Genomic DNA, 19,653 nt, shown 5'->3' with positions numbered 1-19,653 from the left:
AACAATTTGGTACTAGAACTTAGTTATAATTCAATTAGTTCATCTGGAAACATTGGGGAAGGACAAGATGGCAGGTACCAGATAACCGAGGCAGGATCATTCCTAAGAATAAGATGTAGTGAAACTAGGATTAGAATTAAGTCCTAGTCCTTAGCAGTTGTCTGACCATGAAGAAAAGTAATTTAAACTTTCTTTGCTCCTCATTTTCCACAGGGCCATGAGGAAAGCACTTTGTTATCTATAAAATGCAATATAAATGTGAGTTATCCTTATAGGATTATAGTTTTTACAGTTGGATTAATAATATCAATAACAAATTACATTTTAATAAATCAATAAATATTTAATAAGCCCTTATTTATGTATGAGTCATGGTGGTAGGGACTGAGCATACAAAGTTAAAAATGAGAGGCTTCCTCCTCAAGGAGCATACATTTATAGGAAGGAGGGCACACAAAAAGCATACATGGGAATAAGTGTACACAAAGTAAATACAGAGTAATTTGGGGAGCACTCAAAGCTAGGAGATCATCAAAGTCCTCAGGTAGGAGGAACTTGAGCTGAGGTTTGAAAGCATTGAAGAATTTTATCTTGGCAGAAGTGAGGATGGAATATGTTCTGGGCTGTGTGCACATCTCAAGTAAAGGCACTGAGGGAGAAACGGATTGTTGAACTTTTGTTGAACTTTTGGAAGAACTATGGGTGAGAATCCCACAGGGGCAGTTATGGGTGAGTTGTGCTCTGCTCTGTTGAATCCAATTCTTAAAACTATGACATCATTTTCACATGTGTAATTGATATATTGCTTGCCTTTTTAATGGGAGAGGCTGAAGGGAGGAAAAGAAGTTGGAACTCAAAATGAAAAAAAAGATAGTAAAAATAAAAAATAAATTAAAACAACTACTATGAGTTCTTAGATCCAGTTGAGTATTTGAGTGGTATAATGGAATCAGACTGTGAAAGGCTTTGAATACCAGAGTTTTGTTTTTTTATAGGCAATAGACAATTACTAGAGATTTTTTGAGCAAAGGAATGACTTGATCAGACTAGTGCTTGAGGATATCACTTTGGCAAATGTATGGAGGAAGGATTGGAGAGGGACAAGTTGGAGATTAGGAAACCAATTATAAGGCTTTAGTACAGGCTAGATGCAATGAGTACCTGAACTAAGAGGTGGGATCGAAGTATGGGAGTGGAGAGTGAAGGATAACTGAGGTTCTGAATCTAGGTGCCTGGTAGGATGGTGCCTTTAATAGAAACCGGAAATTAGGAAAAGGAAGGGCTTTGGGAGAAAGGTGAGTTATACTTTGGACCTGTTAAGTTTGAAATACTTTATACAGAACTTTATACAGTTATAGATACATTGAGATCTGGAAAGCATTTTGTATTGGATGGGATGTTAAGAGATCATCTATCTTACTATTGTGTTCAACTTCATTTTATAACTGAGTAAAAGGAAGTGAAGAAGGAATTACTTGACTTGTGTAGTAAGGTCATAGATGGTAGGAAGGCAGTCCAGGGTACTTTCCAGGACAACACACTTTCTTCTTCTTCTTTTTCAAGATAAACACTTTTCTTTTTTATGAACTTAGTCATCAACATGTATCAACAGTTCGGTACACAATAAAAAAAAGAGATTGTACCCAACCCTATAAACTTAAAGTACATTAAATTAAATAACAACTGACTAGGAGGCAGTTGTTTGTCCTCGCTTTTTGAAGTGGACCACAGACATCAGCACGGTAATGTCCTGAGTTGCAAGTGAATTGGATTTAAGTGAGGGAGGGCTGTGCAAAGTCACCAGCCCCACTGTCTCTTCCAGAGCCATCTGGGTCCAGTGGCAAGATACAGATTAGCACAACTGGAGATGTCCCCTGGGAGGCAGAATGGTACAATGGAAAACAGGACGTGCAGTGGTTTAATGGAAAGTGTGCTGATGTGAGTCAGAGAAGCTATTTACTAATCCCCTCTCTGGCATCAGTGTGTGACCTGGGCAAGTCACAACCTCCCTGGTCCTGTTTCCTCATCTGTAATGTGAAAAGGTTAGATCAGATCGACTCTGAGGTCCCTTCTTTAGGTGCTGCCCCTGAAGTACTGAACTCCATGTGCTGAACTCCATTTTGTTTTCTGACCTTCACCTTGTATGCCCTTCTTCACGGAAGTAGGAGCTCCCGCCTTAAAAACCCGCCAAGAAAGATACCCACCCCAGTCTTATTCCATGGTCCTTATAAAGTCCCAAAGGCAGGATTAACCCATCGCTTGTTTGGCTTCTGTAACTTCCCGCTTAGGCAACCCCTGACCGGTTCCTCTGTGGCCTCTGCCTTTATAAACTCAAGCTCTGCCCCTGATTGCGGCTGCTTGATTCGGGTGTGCATACCCCTTGCAGCGCCCCCCCCCCCCCCCCCCCCCGTAAATCCACATTTCAAATTACGTCTGAGTCTCACTTGCTGATTTCTCTGTACCAACACCCCCTATGTCTAGACCTAGAACTGTAAGAACTGGCTTCCCCAGCTCTGCCACTTACTACCTATGCATGACCTCAGTCTCTCATCAGCTCCTCTCTGCTGGAGCTTCTTTATAAAATGAGGGGTTGGACTAGATGACTGATCCCTTCCAATCCCTTCCCCCCCCCAGGTTCTAAAGCCAAGATCCTACAATCCCAAGGCTTGGATAAAAGGACAAGAAGGTAATTTAAGAACTCAACATCAGTATTTCAAATCAACAAGCACTTATTAAGTGCCTAGTACATGCCAGACTCTCATTTTACAGATGAGGAAACTGAGGTGCAGGGAAGCAGTGACTTCCCCAAGAATCTGAGCTGGAATTTGAACCCCTCTTAAGAGTTCAGAAAGGGGGCAGCTGGGTGATGCAGTGGATAGAGCACCGGCCCTGAAGTCAGGAGGACCTGAGTTCAAAGGTGGCCTCAGAGCAAACACTTGACACTTACTAGCTGTGTGACCCTGGGCAACTCACTTAACCCCGATTGTCTAAAAAAAAAAAAACAAACCCCAAAAACAAAGAGTTGAGAAAGCACTTCTTTCTCTTGTACCTTCTGGACTCCAAGAAAACCACTAAACAGAAAACCGAGCCCCCGTGTATAAGGAATTAATAAAAAGAAAACAGACCACAACTGTTTTTTGTCAGAGGACAAAGTTAAATTTGGGAGAATTTATCAGTCATTTCGTGACAGAGCAAACCCACTTCCGGATGGTCCCGGTTGTGAGCCTCATCCCCTCCCCTCCCCGTCCTCGCATGGGGGTCCCAGGGGGCCCTTCCGACCACCATGGACTCCTCCAGCCCACGGGGGTCTCCACTGCACCAGCCACGCGCTCGAGGGGATTTAACTACTACGCAACAGGATGCACGTGGCAGCCGCGGCGAGCAGCGAAATGACGCGCAACGCACGTCGGCGTGATGACGTCGTAACCTGCGTCATCCCGCGGCCCACAGCCAGGACTTCCTGCAGAAGTATCTATGCAAGAGGCGGGAGGTTGGGGCAGCGTCTATGCGGCCGCAGCCCGACCACCGTGGCCCCTCGTCCCGGCTGCCGGGCGCGCGGCCCCCGCTTGTTGGGAGGCTCGGAGCCGCAGGCCGGGGACGCCGAGGCCGCTGCTCTCTACCGCGAGAGCGGAAGCTGGAAGAAGCCCCAGCGCGCGCTTCTGGGCCCGAGGCGCGTCTCCGGCCGGCGTGGCGTGGCATAGCGTGACCCGCGCTGCCCCTCAGTCCGAGCTCGAGGGGGCCACGTGGTCTGTTTAAAAACAAACAAACCCAAACTCACAGATATCCTAAAGAAAAGCCCCCCAAAAAATCTTAAGTGCTTTTACCGCGAGAAGGGAGGAAAAATAAGAAAATGTCCCTCTTCCCCAAAATAGCCTTGAGACCCGAAGTCGAAGACTACCTCAGGGCGAGCTTTAAGAATGAGGAGGTAGGTCGGACGGCGCAGTAGTCAGAGAGTGCTGGTGCTGAGGGCCCGAGGGGAAGGAAGCCGAGGCCCCCTGTGGTGACGGGAGGCGGGGGCCGCGGAGGGTCCGCCGAGCAGGGCTGCGGGAGAGCCTGGAACGGGAGGAGATCGGAGCGTGCACGAAGCAGAAGCAGCCAGCTGCCCGGGAGGGAAGTGATCTAGATAGAGAGAGAAGCGAGCTGGGCGCATCGCGATGTCGTGCGCGGTGCCGTCCTCTGCGTGTGAAAGTGCTCGTTTAGTTTGTGCTTACGAAGGTCAGGCCAGAAACAAATGCTTTGGAGTAAGGAGCTGGAGAAGATGGGCAGAGGCATCGCTTGGCCACCAGGTGGCGACTGGAAGCCAGGAAGACCTGTGTTCGAATTCCATGTCTAATCACTGAACGTGACCAGCCGGGTGACTTCTGCCCAAGTTCCTTACCGTCTCCTCGCTCCAGGCAGTTGAAGTGAAAGCGCTAACTTGCCTTGCTAACATGGAATTTCCTTACCCAGGAGTGCCCTATCCCGTTGAAATCCAAGGTTGCGTCACGAATTTAAGGTTAGGGTCAGTTATAGATAAACTGGGAGGGACTTTAGAGGTCCTTTAATCCGACTGCCGCATTCTACAGAGAAGGAAACAGACTTGAGAGGTTGAGAGACTTGAAGGTAATCATGCAGCAGTGCGGATGTGAACCCGGGTCTTCTGACCACAGGTCCACTTAGTGGTAACTGTACTATATAATAGGAAGAGGTGGGGCAAGCACAGTACCCAGTGAAATCACAGATTTTTAAAGTAAAGGTTGGAAATGGACTTCCCAGGCTGCAAAGACTCAACGGCAGGAAGGAGTAAATAATAAACACTTTCCCTCTTAGGATTCTCTAAAGTTGCAGATTTTTCGTAGGTATTCAGTATGCCTTTTTTTTTTCTTAATATTAGACCACTGATTTCATCAGTTATAGAAGCCTCCAACAAAGTAAACAGTTACTAGTTACCAGCTTTTGGGTAACTGCTTAGGGTTTTGCTTCCTCCCTAGCAACTCTTACCAAAGTATATTGGCACTTGTTTTGCAATTTATAGGCCTAGGGAGTGACCCGAGGCACAGAGGTTGGGTGATTTGCACTCGGTCAAAAAGCTTGTGTGTTGGAGATGGAACCTGAACCCAGGTCTTTCACTCAACCTTGCTGTTCCCTAAGGTGTACTTCGGGACAAAGGGGATCCTAGCTTTTTCTACATTTAATTGTTTTAAGTGAAGCTACCTGAGTGTTACTTGTTTTTAATGTTTTGCATTTTTAGGGAAGCTTTGAATTAACTTCAGAAATCAAGTTCTTGAAAGAACCATTTAATTACACTGGTCTAAATAGCAACACAGAAAAAGCAGCCGTTCCCAGCGCCAGCCCTCTTGGAGTTCATAATGAAGAAGCATATATCCAAGTTCAAGTTTTATAAGGCCGTAGTGTGGTGTAGTTGTGGCAACAGATTTGGAGACATGAGGCTTTAGTTTAGATTTATGCTACTCCTAGTTATGGACCTTGGCTAAGATGCTTAACTTTCTTAGTTTTCCGTTTGTCAAACAAGGTGGTGGTTGATCCCATATGATCCTAAAGGTTTCTTCTACTTTTTGATCCTGCCACATCTAATGCCAGAAAAGAATAGATGACATACCCCTCTTCTAGTATATTTTCCCCTAAATACATATTATTCATTCATGTCATAATCAATTATAATAGAAGCTTGACTAATTATGATTACACATAGAATGTTAATGAATGATACTTTGAAGATTTTGTAAGTAATTTCTCAGTGTTAATAACAAAAGTAGATACAGCAAAATGCAATGGAATTAGATCAGATGCTAAAACGTGTTTCTTGAAATGGAGCAATAATCAAAAAATAAATGGTTCTCTTTTTTAGGACATCGTTTTAATTGAGTTTTCCACTTGAAAAAAAGAAGTCAGTCTTGCATTCCTGTTTTTTTCTTTTTCTTTCAAGATTGTAACTGCTTTAGGTGTTCAGGAAGCAGAAAGGAAATTTGAAACCTTGTTAAATCACTTGTCACACCCGCCAGCATTCACAACTGTTAGAGTGAATACTCATTTAGCATCTGTAAAACATGTGGAAGATTTGCTGCTTGAAGAAATAAATAAGGTTTGTTGAATTCTTTATGCATGTTAGTAATCATAATCTAATGTTTGTTGGACTGATGAAGCTTTCTAGAAGCTATAGGATCATGGGCAAGAAATCTTTAAATTCTCTGGGTTTTGGAGTTTCCTTGGCTTTGAAAGAATGTGTGTGTTGGTGGGGAGGAGGTTGGAGAGTGGATGCAATGATTTACAAGGTTCCTTTCACAAAAAAATCAGAGATTTTATGAAAAAAAGTAGTGTCATAGCTATCTGTGAGTTGATTCCGGCTTTGTAACTTTGATTTTCCCTTCTGCTTATATGAAATGTGACATGGCTGTCACATTTCTAAATAGTTGAGGGAGCCAGCCTCCTGTCTTTTCCTCCCAATAGTCTGTCTTTTTTTTTTTTTCATTACTTATAAAACTGGCAGAAATAGATAGTTGTGAGTTCTGGCCAGTCATTTCTTTGAGCTTCTGTTTCTGTGTAAAATTTCTCCTTAAGTGACTTGTACTATTTAACCTACCAGCTCCTTTTAACAGTCAAGTGAAAATGTACATGTGCTTTATACTGTAGGACTTTGTAAAGTGAAGCAATATATAAATAATGTATACTATTATTTCTTTTTATCCCTTAATTTTTTTTCAATTATCAAATTTTTATTTCTTTTCTCTTTACCTCCTTACACCCACTAGGGTGAAAAATACAAAATCTTGTAGCATGTAAGTGTATTCAGACAAAACATATTCCCACATTTGCCATGTACAAGAATGTGTTTCTTATTTTTCACATTAGTCTATCATCTCTCTCTGTCATGAAGTGAAGCATTTTTCATTATCAGTTCTCTAGAGTCATGGTTGATCATTGTGTTGATCAAAGTTCTTGAATCTTTCAGAATTGCTCATTTTTACAATATTGATGTTACAGTATAAATTGTTTTGTTGCTTCTCCTCACTTCATTGTGTTTCAGATCATACAAGTCTCTCAAGTTTCTCTCCCTTCACCTGTAATACGGTAGCAAAAGTACTACAGAAGAAACTGAGAACCTAACACACTATCATGGATCTAACACATTTCGTGATTCTGTTTCATAGTGGTGTAACAATCACAAATATTATCCAAAGTTCAATATATCTATCTACACAAGTTTATAAGAGACATTACTTTCTGACTAAATACTTCCTCTCTTCATTTGTAAAGTGTTTGGTGAAGTGCTGTATAAATTCTAGCTCTGGCTGCAGCTATTGAAGTCATAATCTTGTTCTTTTGAATAAGTACTTGTTCAGAAATTAATCTGAAACTGAGTTTACATATAATTCTATGCAACTCCAGCTTTGCTAAAGTCAGGGAGGCTCATCATTAGAAGGTTGGCCAGTAAGGGATCTTTTCTTTTAGACCACAGCTCAAAGACTGTTTATGTTTACTAAGGCATGGAAGATGTTGTGATCTGTATCTGTGAATGGAATCTCTGTGCAGGTGAATTAAGTGTCTTCTTATATTAGTCTTTAATAATTGTGTCTGTTTATCTTAACAGCAGTTTAATGGCTTAAGTGTTCCAATTCTTCAGCACCCAGATGTTCAGGATGTGTTACTTATTCCTGTAATTGGACCCAGGTTTGTAACAACTTGGTTCAAAAACCATCTCTTATTAAGTAATAGGACTCTTCTCAACTAGTATGTTTTGATCATTTTTATGTTGTTTAATGATAGCATAAAGTTACTCTACCTTGCTCTAAAAATTTATCTGGTCTCATCAGTGTTGGCTTGGGAAAATTCATATTAACCTTAATAAAGAAGATAGCTATCTAAGAAAGAGCCAGAATCATTGCAAAGGCAAAGTAGAATTGGGCCTAGCATGCATTTATCTTAAATTGGGTGAAATGCATTTTAGGTTGATGTTTATGCATAAGCAGTAAGCTTTGTCATCAGGGAAAGTATTGTGCTAAAATCTTTTTCAGCAACAAAAGTAATACATATTATAACTTAGATATTGTAAGATAAACATTAGGCAAATACTGTTATTTGGAATACTCTGTCTTGATATTCTGGGATTTAAGTTATAGTGTTAAAGACATGAGATGTGAGCTTTCCTTTGTTATCAGATACTGTTGAGGGGTATGAGGAAACTGAGGAAGGAAAAAACACTTAATAAACATCTATTATGTGCCAGGTAGTGTACTAAGTCCTTTACAAATATTATCTCATTTAATCTTCACAGTAACCCTGGGAGGTAGGGACTGTTATTATCCCCATTTTACACTTGAGGAAATTGAGTCAGACAAATGTGAAGTGACTTGCCCAGGGTCGTATGGCTCAGCATCTGAGGCTGAATCTGTACTTTGAGTTTTCCTGATTCCAGGCACAGCACTCTATCTGGCCTTCTAGCTGCCACCAAATTGATACTGTATTTATCATGATCATCATTATTATTATTATATTAGTTTACTTCCTTGTGGGTCATTGTGATCTAATAGAGAGCTTGCCTTGTTGCCAGGGAGACGTAGATTCAAGCCTCGCCTCTAGCCTCTACTGCCTGTGCCCCTCAAAGCTTGAGGTCACCCTGATGACTCTAGGTGTAGCCAGGTGCAGATCTGCAGTGGCAGCAGAGGCCCTTCTGAGAGCTCTCTTTGCCAAGGACATCTCATGGCCAGCCCCCAACCCTTTTCTGATTCCTCAAACTGTCCTGTAGTTCTCCTCAAAGCCAGTGTGAAGCATAGAAAATCCCCCATTAAGAAATCTCAGCCTTTCTTCTTGGAACACATCTGATATGTTTTCAGTAATCTTTATTAAATGGCTACTCAGTGTCCATCATGTTGCCAGCATGGGGAGAGGGGGGGCAGGTGTACAAAACCAAAAGGGAGAAAGTCCCTGCTATCAAGGAGGGAGACACAGCATAGATGTAATTGGATTGGAAGAAGGGGTGCTCAAAGGATGGGGCTTGAAAAGTTTGTTACCACATAAAATTAATCATCTCCTTGGGATTTAGCCACATAGCTGCACATGTAGTATTCCTTGAGTACAGGTTACTGGTTTTGAGAATCACTTATTCTCCACCATCTTTCCTTTGTCTCTTGTACTCTTAGGGATTAGACTTCTGATGTCATTGGTTTGGGGAACTCCTACTGGGGAGGAACTTCTTCTGCTAATAATGTAGGTTGGCATCTTCACTGTACCTTACAATTTTAGTTGCCTGGAGGTTTCGAAGTTGGGTGACTTGCCCAGGTCACACAAAATCTGTGTCAGAGTCTAGACATGGACCTAAGTCTTCTTGGGTCCTTGGTTTTCTTTGATCTTTTCAAGCAAAGGCCTTAGCTACTATTGCTTTGCTTTTTTTTTGTTCTTCCAGTACTCTGCAGCATACAGATATTCAGGAACTGACTCATTGTTACCTGAGCAATTTCTACCACTACTTACCACGTGGATTTTTTTTCCTTTGTAATATTCCCCACCCCTTTTTACTACTTTTACTTTTTTTCTCTTTTATTCATTATTTCCTCTTTCTCACTCACCATTTCTTAGCTGGCAGTATCTCATGGTTTTTCTAAGCCTCAGTGATAATACTTCAAGCTGAAAAGTTGCTTTTAAAAAAAAATACCTTGGAGTCAGGAAAACTCCTCTTTTTGGGTTTAAATCTGGCCTGGGCCTTTACTGTCAGTCTGACCCTGGGCAAGTCACTTAACCCTCTTTGCCTTAGTTTCCTCATCTGTACAATGAGATTGTGAAGGAAATGGCAAACCACTCCAGTATCGATGACAGGAAAACCCCAGATAGGGTCACAAAGAGTTGTACGTGACTAAAAATGACTAAACAAAAGAGGAAAACTGGATTTTTAAAAAGCTTATAGACTTTAGGTTACACTGTTCTGTTTCATTTTCATGGTCTTGTATTCTTAGGAAAAATATAAACAAGCAGCTCTCGGAAGTCATTGTTGGAGCTCACTGTGGTAATGCTGTGCTAAGGGGAGCACATGTCTATGTTCCAGGAATCTTGTCTGCTTCAAAATGTAAGTGCACATTTTTCTTTTTGAGAGAATTATTCAGATGTGTTGGTTGTATGCCTTTTTCTTCTAATTATAAATTTGCCTTTGCCAAGCAAAATATTAGAGTTTAATGCACATAATTATGCTTAATAAATTAATTCCATTCAGCTTATCCTTTCTTCCTTTCTCTGTTCCCCTCTACACCTGCAATTCTTGGACCTTGTGGTGTTACTTGGTTCCACTAATTGGACTTGGTGCTTTCTTGGTATTTTTCTACTTTGTTAGAGGTTAGGATTTATTACTTCAGAGTTGGTGAGTGATGTGTTTTTTTCAATATAAATGTTCTTCAGAATTGGATCTGGTTCCAAATAGAAATCCTACTGATTTAGCTCTGAATAGATGGGTGTGTGTGTGTGTGTGTGTGTGTGTGTGTGTGTGTGTGTGTGTGTGTGTAACAGCAATATTTTTATTTGATTTTATGACTTCGTATTTGTGTGTGGCTTTTCAGTAATACTAGGTACACACACATTCTCATAAACTTATATAAGAGTCTGTAGATTAATAACTAGGTTGAAATTGATTACAGTTTGGTTTGGTTATTACTTTGACGTGATTTGAATAGCACAGTGCTCAGCTCGTTAAAACTGAGTGAATTTTTTGTTGTTTTGGTTAGTTTACTGTCAGCTTTAGGAGACTGCATGAAATTTCAAATTAAAAAAGCAGTGGATGAAGGACAGGGGAACATCAGATTTGTTATTTTTAGACTTTAATTTTATGATCATTGGTAGTTTAAATGTTCTCTGCTTTAAAAAAGATTGTTATGCTTTTGCAAATTAAAATGTGAAGAAATGTTTCATTTTATATAACTAATGTTTGTTTGCTAAATTGTTTGAAAAGAAAATAGCTAGTATACGTGGCCTATTGTTAATCTAACAGCTCTAATAGTAATTTCTTGGGGGTATGCTTTGATTTTTAGAAATTTAATTTTTATTTCATACAATTACCAATTTTATTGCAATGTTTTCATAATATATAATTATTTTTCAGTTTACACTTGAATTCCTTACATGAAAGACTTCAAGAAAACATTTAATTTTTTTGGAGACATTGAACATAATATTTGCATCACTCACAGTTTTGAGAGACAACATTGTGTAATGATTGCATGGCCAGCCTTAGAGTCAGAAAGACCTGGATTCAGATCTTGCCTCTTACACTATATGTGAAGCTGGGCAATTCGCTTAAACTTTCAGTGCTCCGGATAGCCCTCGAATAGTTGCTGGTCTTTGTTGGTAGAAGGAATAAGTCCAAACCAAATAAAATTGTCCCCATCTTTGCAAAAAACAAAAACCAGCTAAGTTAATTTAACTGTAGGATTGAGTGGCATAGTAGTGTGAAGATTGCAGATAAAGCTGAAGTACTTACCTCGGGTCTCTAAGACTTCCGCTGTATGAACCAGCAACGCAGTTTGGCATAATTCAGAACCTATGACTGTTCCATCTGGGAGAGAAGCACACAGAAGTTCTTTAGAAGTGAGCTGGTTTGCAAATAGTTATAACTCTCTTATGTGTATGAAATGATAAGAAGGCTAGAGGCAGCATGACACAAAGAAGATACTGTTTGATTTATGTCTGGCAAATAGTTTTTGCCAAATCTTCTAAAACTGTATTGTCTGTATAATTTATATGAACACCAAACCAATCTTACTCCTTTTAACTTCACCAGCTTCTTTTTACTGCTCCCCAGCTAATGAGGCTTAGAGTAAAAATATCTTCTCATGGCAAATAATATACCTTAATTTATTCCACAAACATTGCCTCTTACATGAACTAAGAAAATTTTTTTTTAAAGAGACCAGAAAAGAATCCTAAAAATATTGCTAATTGGCATTTGTCCAAGTTTTTGAAGAGTTGAGAATACATATCTATAAAAGTTATTTTGTTGTATTGATTCTTCCACAAAAAGTAGACTTGGAAAATACTTGCATTCAAGTGGTATTTACTGAAATAGGATTTGACCTGCAGTAATGTTACCTTCTTCACAAGAAGGAAGTGAGAAATTTGCCCTTCTGACATTTCTTCTTTGAAAGAATTGCAAAATTAACTTTGCCATTAGCCCTGATCTAAAAAACTAAAATCTGATATTTTTTGGTCAAGGACAGAATTAAAATGATGAGATAAGTTTGGTTTGATGCATGAGAGATCTTTGTAAAGGTCTCTCCCTTGATGTTTCTTCTTTGAAAAAACACAATTTAATGGGATCTTTTAATTTTCTCCTTTTTCTAGTTATGAAAGCTGGAGATATTGTCTCTGTTTATTCTGATATTGAAGGAAAATGTAAAAAAGGAGCCAAAGAATTTGATGGAAAAAAAGTATTTCTTGGAAATGGGATTTCTGAACTGAGCCGCAATGAAATTTTCAGTTTGAGCAGTCCACTGACGTATGTTAAAAGGTGTTTTATTAAAGAGCTATATTCTTTTATTTATTTAAAGAAAATTTAAAAATTTTTAAGTATACTTTGAATTTCATTATAAGAGTGAATAAATTTATTTAATGTCAATTTGTCTAGAAAGCAGGCAATGATTTTTAAAGAAATCAAATTTCTTAGGTAAAAGAGTGATATGGTCAAGTCAAGGAAGGCAAGCAAATGTCTACCTTTTTGTTTGCCGTGTTATTTTTATTTGATGAAATAGATTTGCTCTATGTGTTTTTTTCCTTATTCAATTAAAATATTTACTAAATATGTTTGAATGGAAAGAACCTATGGCTAATCATTGGAATTTTGTGAAAAGGCACACTTTTATGATTTAAAGGTCGGAAATAGAAAAAAAGATAGAATTCATATAAATGGTTAAAGTAATTCCTACTTTAGTTGATCCATGATCTCATCAGTGTTCATACTTCCTCTGTTAGAGCAGACTATAACCTATCCATGCCTCCCTATCTCATGTGGCATATTCACATGGCTAGCTAGGTGAGCTGCCAGGCCTGGAGTCAGGAAGACCTGAGTTCAAATGCAGCCTCAGGCACTTACTAGCTGTTATGACCCTGGATAAGTCACTTAACCTTTGTCTGCCTCAGTTTCCTTACTTACAAAGTGGGGGTAATAATAGCACCCATCTCTCAGGGTTGTTGTGAGGATCGAATGAGATAATGTTTATAAAGCACTTAGCATAGTGCCTGCCACATAGTGTAAGTATTATATAGAGTTAGCTATTATTGTCATTGCTGATGATGTTCTATATATTTTACCGGTGATCTACCTGATATACTTATGATATGCCTCTTGTAGCAGATGAGATTTCCATCTTTTATCCTTCCCTTTCTCCAGATGCTCAGCTCATCCCCTTTTCTCATCATACGTAATTTTTCTCAGATTTCGTATACACCTTCTTAGGCACAGTTACCATACTTCGCCTTTGAGAATCACCTGCAATTTTGATTTTTTTGGAGATTGTAGTATTTCATGATTCCCAGACCCAATGTATTACCAGAACAACATTGGCTTTAAGATGAGGGGCTTTAAAAAAGAATCTTGGAATCCTTGAGAGTGCTAATGCCATTTTTCAGATGCCATCCATCTCACCTTCTAATTCCTGATTCAATTCTACACCTCAATTCTTTGTCCAATTGTAGTGTCAGTCCAGATTACATCTACTGATGACAAAGCTCAGAATCATAGTCTGGTTCAAATTATATCAAGATGGCATCAATTCTTGATCATTAATGTAAAAAGAAGTAAGCAGTAGTTTACATAAGTTAAATCCCCATATAATCTTTAAACCTTATTTAACCCTAATTTCAACCTTCAGCCTTTTCTTCCAAAATTTTGTCCATAACTCGTGTTCATGAAGTAAACTATTAAATGATACGTTTGAAGACTGTAGATAAACCACTCTTGTGGATAATGGCTGCAGCTCTGTCTCTGGTGGCAAGTTTCCTTGGTTCTAGCTGATAGAAATGAACTATTCTGGAGGAAATCGAGCCTCCATCATTTGGACTTTCTGTGTCTTTCAAAGTCAGATATGGCTTCATTTCCATGGCATATTTTTCTAAAGCAAGCAATAGTTCCATATGATCTACTACATGCATAGTATATGATTATTAATGGTATGAAGAGTCTCTGTATAATAGTATACATAAATAACAGGGAACTGAACATATTTTTAATACTTCTTTTCGAACATTATAGATGGAGTACTCATTTTCTTTTCCTCTTAGCTCATTTAAAGCTCTAGGCACTATGCTGTTTGGTTTTCTGCCCTTATTTTCTGTGTAAGGCTGTATGCTTTGCAGAGGGCAAACAGCTATACCTTTAGAATTATTTTTGTAATTCAGTCTTACTCAGCCAGTTTGCTATAACTTCTATCTCAGTCTGTTGATATGTAGGGAAAAGAAAATTTTCCACTGGCCTATGGCATTCAGATTCTGTTCTCTCTTTGGAAAGTTAGGGCATTTGCTTGTCATCAGTCTTGTGATACCTCTCCTATTTTCAAACAAATGAAAGCTTTCCAAAAAAAGATAAAGATATGGTAAAACCATAAACACTAAACTTAAACACAGTTTCCCATTTATATTATTTTTAGCATTTAGAGATGAGTTATCTTAGTATACTGATGGATATAGTTTATTATCCAAGCAGCAGTGTTGGGACGCTTTGGTTGCACAAGTTCCAGCTGGCTTAAATCAGCTACAATCACAGAGATAAATAAACCTGCTTTCAGATAATTTTCTCTGCAGTCTTATAAACAGGCCTCCTCTATGTTGGGTTTATTCGTTTGACATTTAAGAATATATTTGATTATATGAAAGTACTGTTCACCTGCTAAAATAATTTAAACAGACACCCAATAGTCAAAACACTGAGCAACTCAAGTTGTAACCAATTTAGTTAGCCTGAGACCTTCCATTCAGGCTATTCCAAGGCAAAAAGGGTAGATGCTAAATATTTTCCAGTGCACAGTAAATGGATTGTATTTGACTCATACCAAGCTGCTAGTGGCTGACAGAGCTATTGAAATGGGGTTCAGAACCAAGAGTATTGGGACGTATGGCCAGTAAACTTAGTACTAAAGGTCCTTAAATTGCTGCGGGTCTAGAAGGCTAGGTAATCAGTCAAATCGAGAAGTCAGTCATGATGCAAATAAGCCATCGGTGAGCCACAGAATTTCAGAGTTCAAAGGTAACTCCTCAGTTATTTGAGCAAAGTCATACACAAGAGCAATCTGCAGTCGAACGTATCCAGCCTCTGCTGTAAGAGCAGCACCGAGGGGGAACTAAACGCCTCTGGTGGCAGTCCGCTCTGCTTTTGGACAGTTCTAATTATTCGGAAGGTTTTCCCGTCAGTAAGCCTAAATTTCTCTCTTTGCTAATTCCACTCATTGCTCTTGGTTCTGCTTTTGGGGCTAAACAGAAAAAATCCGCTGTATCTTCCATATGACATACTTTGAAATGCTTGATGACACCTATATAATACCTTCCTGAGTCTTCTCTTCTTCTGGCTGAACATACCCTTCAACCTGTCCTCTTATGTCGTAGACTCTAGGCCCTTCATCATCTTGGTTGCCTTCCTTTGAACACTCTCCAACTTATTAATGTTGTTTTTAAACCATGGTACCAAGTTCTCCAGGTGAAGTTTGAAGAGGGCAGAGTACAATGGGACTTTCATTTTCTTATTCCTGGAAATTAGGCCTTTCAATGCAACTGAAAATTGTATTAGCTTTTTTTGAAGTTAAGGTTATTGGCCTATAGCTTACAGACTTAACAGTTTCCCTTTTAGGTAAAATGGGACATTAGCCCTTCAGTCTTGTGGTACCTCTCCTATTTTCAATGATCTTTCGAACATCAGTGACAGAGGGTCAGAATTTACGTCTGCCAATGTTTTCAGCCTCCGAGTACCTTTAAGAAAGGACCCAGTACAGTTAACCCCGTGTGTCTTTGTGAATTCTCTAAGCTAAGCCTCTTATAGGAGACTATAGGGAGCTTCTTAGGGTTCCCATCATTTCCACCCCAGCAGCCAATTCCTTCCTATAGGAATTAGATCCAGAATAGAATTTTCCCTTGCTGGTTGTTAGGCCTTTTGAAAAATGAAATTCACATTAAGGCCAGACAGAAAGTTATTAGCTGTTCTGGTTTTTGTAGAAAGAGAGCGAGCTCAGCACGCAGGTGTCTGGATAATTGAAATCTCCCGATACTACTACATCGTCTCTCTGTTCCAGGCTCATGATCTCTTTGCCAAACTTTTCATCTGTTTTCCTTTTTCTGTGTGGATTGTCTATAATATGCTCCAAAGACAAAATCACTGTTTCTCCTTCCATTGACTTTCCTGTTTCATTTTGTTTTGGTGAGGCATTTGGGGTTAAGTGACTTGCCTAGGGTCACACAGCTAGTAAGCATCATGTGTCTGAGCCAGATTTTAACTCAGGTCCTCCTCACTCCAGGGCTCGTGCTCCATCCGCTGCTCCACCTACCTGCCCCTTTCCCCCTTCTTGTTCCTTTTTAATATACAGTGTTACCCATTCTTCTTTTACCTACTCTTTTTTTTTTAAAAAAAAATAAGGTATATCCCTTCTTAAAATAAGTTATTTCAGTTCATCAGATCTCAGTGATCTCTATGAGATGAATTTTGCCTACTTACGTTAGGACCTTTAGTTCCTCTTGTTTGTTGCCTAAACTTTGGGCATTTATGTGTAGCTATTCGAAGCCATACATTTTAAAACTGTCCACTTTTGTGCATTTTGTTGCCAGTGAACATCTATGTGTCTCAACTACTTTTCTTCCCTCTTTGTTGTTAGTCTTTACTGTATCTAACTTGGGAGCTGTACGTAGGCAGTTTTGTTTCACCTCCATCCCTTTCAGCTTGTAGTCCTTATGCTTAGATTTTATAAAACATCAGACAAAGTACATTTGTACTAACTTTCTCCCAAAACCAAACCAGGCAAAACCTTATACTCTTCTGGGTTTCGGTTTCTTGGTCAAGACTCTATAATCATTAATAATACTTTTAAAGTTACTTATGACAATGCCATTTGTATCTATGTTAATCGTTAGAACTGGGCAGCTTTCATTCATTGGGGGAATTCTCCTGTTATGTCTTGGATAGCTGGAGGAGACAACAGATCTTGCTATTGTTATTACCAGATTTACAGGTAGCTTCCTCAGTCAACACTCATCTTCATCAGAATCATGTTGGATGATCTTATACCTAATAGCTTCTGATGCCCAATGTATCATTCTTTGGAGGACAAGCAATTTTTCCTAAGAGCATAAGAGCTCTCTCCTCTTAAGTAAGTCTCATCAGTTTTTAATGTCTGTTTGTACAACTGCCCTCTTCCTTCCTTTTTTTCCTTTTCTTTTGTGTAATACTCTTTTTACCCTGATGCATCCTGAGAAGGGTTTTCTCCTAGGTTCTATCTCAGATCCTTTTCCCCGACAGTTGAAGCCTCTTTTCTGTTTTCTTCAGAACACTTTGTACCCCTTAACAGTAGAGTATGGAGAAGCATTCTTTGAGTACTTTTGACTCCTCAAAGAGAGAGATGAGGCTACATTTGGAAAACCGATAACAGTCAGTTGGCTGTGGCAGAAATAAAAAACCATTGCAGACTGGAAGTTTACTGTACAATTTTCCGGTTCTCCAGGAAGGTTGTGATTCTCAGCCTTGTTTCTTTGATCTATTGATAGTTTATACTTCAAGCGAAGGGTCTGGGTAAAACTTTTTATAGTCAATTATCATCTCTTAACAGCTTAACCACCCCACTCTACTTCCTTTGTGTAATAGCAACTCCACCCCGAAATCTCCGTCCTATTTAGACTTGCATCAGTTTCTTACCTGTTCAGTCAGTTGCCCAACTCACCAAGTTAAGTCAACAAGCCTGTTCTGTGGCAGGCATTTATATTTATTCCTGCTACTTTTCTCTTTTATAAGAAGTGATAATACTCATAATTTTCTACCACTGTTCTCTCTAGCATTTTAAAAATAAGTCTTAATTCTAAATGGTGGTGTCTTCTCTCTCTGCTTGACAAAGGAGATCAAATGGTTGCAGGCCATAGCAGTACCTGGGTTCGCTTGGCCTTTCCCTTTTGACAGCCACTTTATATTGGTTAAACTTTTGTGGGAAATGATGACAATCATGGTCAGCATCTTTTTTTGTTTGTTTGTTTGTTTTTGTTGTTTTGTTTTTTCCAACATTCCACTGTTTGGCATTGATAGCGCATTTGAATGTCAGATTCAAATTATTGCCATATTTCATTGTTGTCTTTTTACTTTTACTTATTCCCTAATTTGATGTTGTCCTTGGGTCCTTGGGCAATTGATTGTGGTACAATTCCTACATCAGTAAATAATTCTCTTGTTTTTGTTAAGAAAGTCCTTTTTACTGTTTGGTGATGTTTGTTGGTTACCATGCCGAGAACCTTTCCCTGTCTCTTGGAACAAAAAAGTATTCCTGGTATATGGGCACAAGACTTCTGAATTAGGTTGCAGGCCTTTAACCTCTTAAGCTTTTTTGTTAATCCTTATTTTCTAACATTCTTAACCAACTTACTTTATGCCTCACTTTGCATTGAAGTTACCAAGTATCCAAATATATGTTGTTTTAATTTGGAGGGTCTTATTAAGTTCTTCATAGAATTTTCTTTTTCATTGGATGTTGATGTATAAGCTGCACATATTTGCATAGTAATTTTTTCTTTTGCTCATGAGTACTGCAAACCAGGATAACCAGTGTACTATGAAATCATATTTTATGTTTCCTTTGGATATCATGATGAAACCCACTTTATCAATTCCTTTGTTTTCTTTTTTAAGGAGAACCCATGAGCCATCCTTTTCATTAGGGGTAACATCTTTATGTCTTTTGACTTTATTTTTAGAATTTCACTGTTGATATAATTCAATTTTTACAGCTGGTATGTCAAAATCTTACATTTAGAGTACCTAGAGTTCAGTTAATATTTATTGGATGGTCGTAAATTTTATTACTACTTTAAGTGTCATATTAAATATATATAGATATAGATTCAGGTATAGATTCAGGTATTCATTGCTTTCAAGTTCATTAAAAGTTTGGGAAATTTTATCTTAGTGTCATTTATAGTTAAATGAAAAATTAACAAAACAAGCACATTCCCTTGAAGAATTTTCTCTGACATTGTCCCACAAAATTTCTAGCAGAAATTAAAAAGAATAAGAATACATTTTTCTGCTGACTCTACTATTTCAGGATTTTTCCTGGGGCAGTATTCTCTGGGTTTTTCAATATGCAAGGGTGAGAGCTACTTACTCTTACTCTGCCATCTTGGCTTCTGGAACAAGAATAAATTTTTCTTAAAATTTTTGGGCTGTATAAATATGATTTCAGGAAGGCTGAAAAATGTATCTTTGTTATACTATGTTCACTGTTTTCTTAGAAATGTAAACTGAGTGCAGTATGTAATTTAAGTCAGATTAATGTAAGGATTCCTACATTTCAGAGGCATAGGTATACGAATGACAGAACCAGTGTATCTCAGCCCTTCATTTGACAGTGTACTGTCCAGTTCCTTGTTTTTGCAGGTAAGTATCTACATAAGTTATTTGGTGATATTTAAATATAGAGTAAGGCCTAGAATGCTATCCTTTCT

The 19,653-nt window shown here is 38.8% G+C and overlaps 1 protein-coding gene across 3 annotated transcripts in view; it reads left to right on the top strand.

Moving 5' to 3' along the window:
- The first annotated feature begins 3,747 nt into the window (after window positions 1-3,747).
- The window catches only part of NSUN6 (NOP2/Sun RNA methyltransferase 6), a 36,456-nt gene continuing 20,550 nt past the window's right edge, over window positions 3,748-19,653 (top strand). For 2 of the 3 annotated variants that reach the window (XR_002320714.2, XM_020966901.2), the window contains exons 1-6: window positions 3,748-3,925; window positions 5,927-6,082; window positions 7,589-7,668; window positions 9,948-10,057; window positions 12,319-12,484; window positions 19,504-19,585. Coding sequence is in view for 2 of the 3 variants with exons in the window: in XM_020966901.2 (XP_020822560.1) it covers window positions 3,851-3,925; window positions 5,927-6,082; window positions 7,589-7,668; window positions 9,948-10,057; window positions 12,319-12,484; window positions 19,504-19,585 (669 nt within the window). In the remaining variant the exon portion in view is untranslated. The remainder of the gene's footprint in view (window positions 3,926-5,926; window positions 6,083-7,588; window positions 7,669-9,947; window positions 10,058-12,318; window positions 12,485-19,503; window positions 19,586-19,653) is intronic. The other variant, XM_020966902.2, reaches the window with a different exon arrangement.

This window comes from Phascolarctos cinereus, unplaced genomic scaffold (assembly GCF_003287225.1).
Source record: "Phascolarctos cinereus isolate Bilbo 61053 unplaced genomic scaffold, phaCin_HiC Scaffold_1;HRSCAF=81, whole genome shotgun sequence".
Lineage (NCBI taxonomy): Eukaryota > Metazoa > Chordata > Mammalia > Diprotodontia > Phascolarctidae > Phascolarctos > Phascolarctos cinereus.
Note: the sequence above shows the minus strand (reverse complement) of the source record. Positions and strands in the feature narration are given on the sequence as shown.